The 316-nt window shown below is 33.9% G+C and overlaps 1 protein-coding gene and 1 long non-coding RNA gene across 2 annotated transcripts in view; both read left to right on the top strand.

Moving 5' to 3' along the window:
* Positions 1 to 245, top strand: part of LOC107744417 (uncharacterized) — a 1,906-nt gene extending 1,661 nt beyond the window's left edge. The window contains exon 3 of the long non-coding RNA XR_001640473.1: positions 169 to 245. This is a non-coding gene — a long non-coding RNA (uncharacterized LOC107744417). The remainder of the gene's footprint in view (positions 1 to 168) is intronic.
* Positions 246 to 253: 8 nt separating this feature from the next.
* The window catches only part of oclnb (occludin b), a 5,241-nt gene continuing 5,178 nt past the window's right edge, over positions 254 to 316 (top strand). Inside the window, exon 1 of the mRNA XM_016558133.1 lies at positions 254 to 264. Coding sequence (XP_016413619.1) covers positions 254 to 264 — 11 coding nt within the window. The remainder of the gene's footprint in view (positions 265 to 316) is intronic.

The following is a 316-nucleotide window of genomic DNA, read 5'->3' as shown; positions in this document are numbered from 1 at the left end:
TATATATATTACTTTAGTTAATTATTTTATTTCAAGTAAAGTGTTTTTATGGTTTTAGATTTAGTTTTAGTTAACTTTAATAACCCTGTATCTGAGTAAAGTTTTAAAACACAATTAGTTAATAGTTTTCCTTTTACTCATCCATATTATCTCACTTTATCATTTCAGTCACCACCGATCCTCCCATCGCACACCTTCTTACCACCCTGATGAAATGCTTCACTTTTACCGCTGGACGTCACCCCCTGGTCTCATGAAGATTTTGTGCATCATTATCATCATTTTGTGTGTTGCTATGTTTGCCTGTGTAGCCTCC

Source organism: Sinocyclocheilus rhinocerous, unplaced genomic scaffold (genome assembly GCF_001515625.1).
Source record: "Sinocyclocheilus rhinocerous isolate Xijiao unplaced genomic scaffold, SAMN03320098_v1.1 scaffold196, whole genome shotgun sequence".
NCBI classification, from domain to species: Eukaryota; Metazoa; Chordata; class Actinopteri; order Cypriniformes; family Cyprinidae; genus Sinocyclocheilus; species Sinocyclocheilus rhinocerous.
Note: the sequence above shows the minus strand (reverse complement) of the source record. Positions and strands in the feature narration are given on the sequence as shown.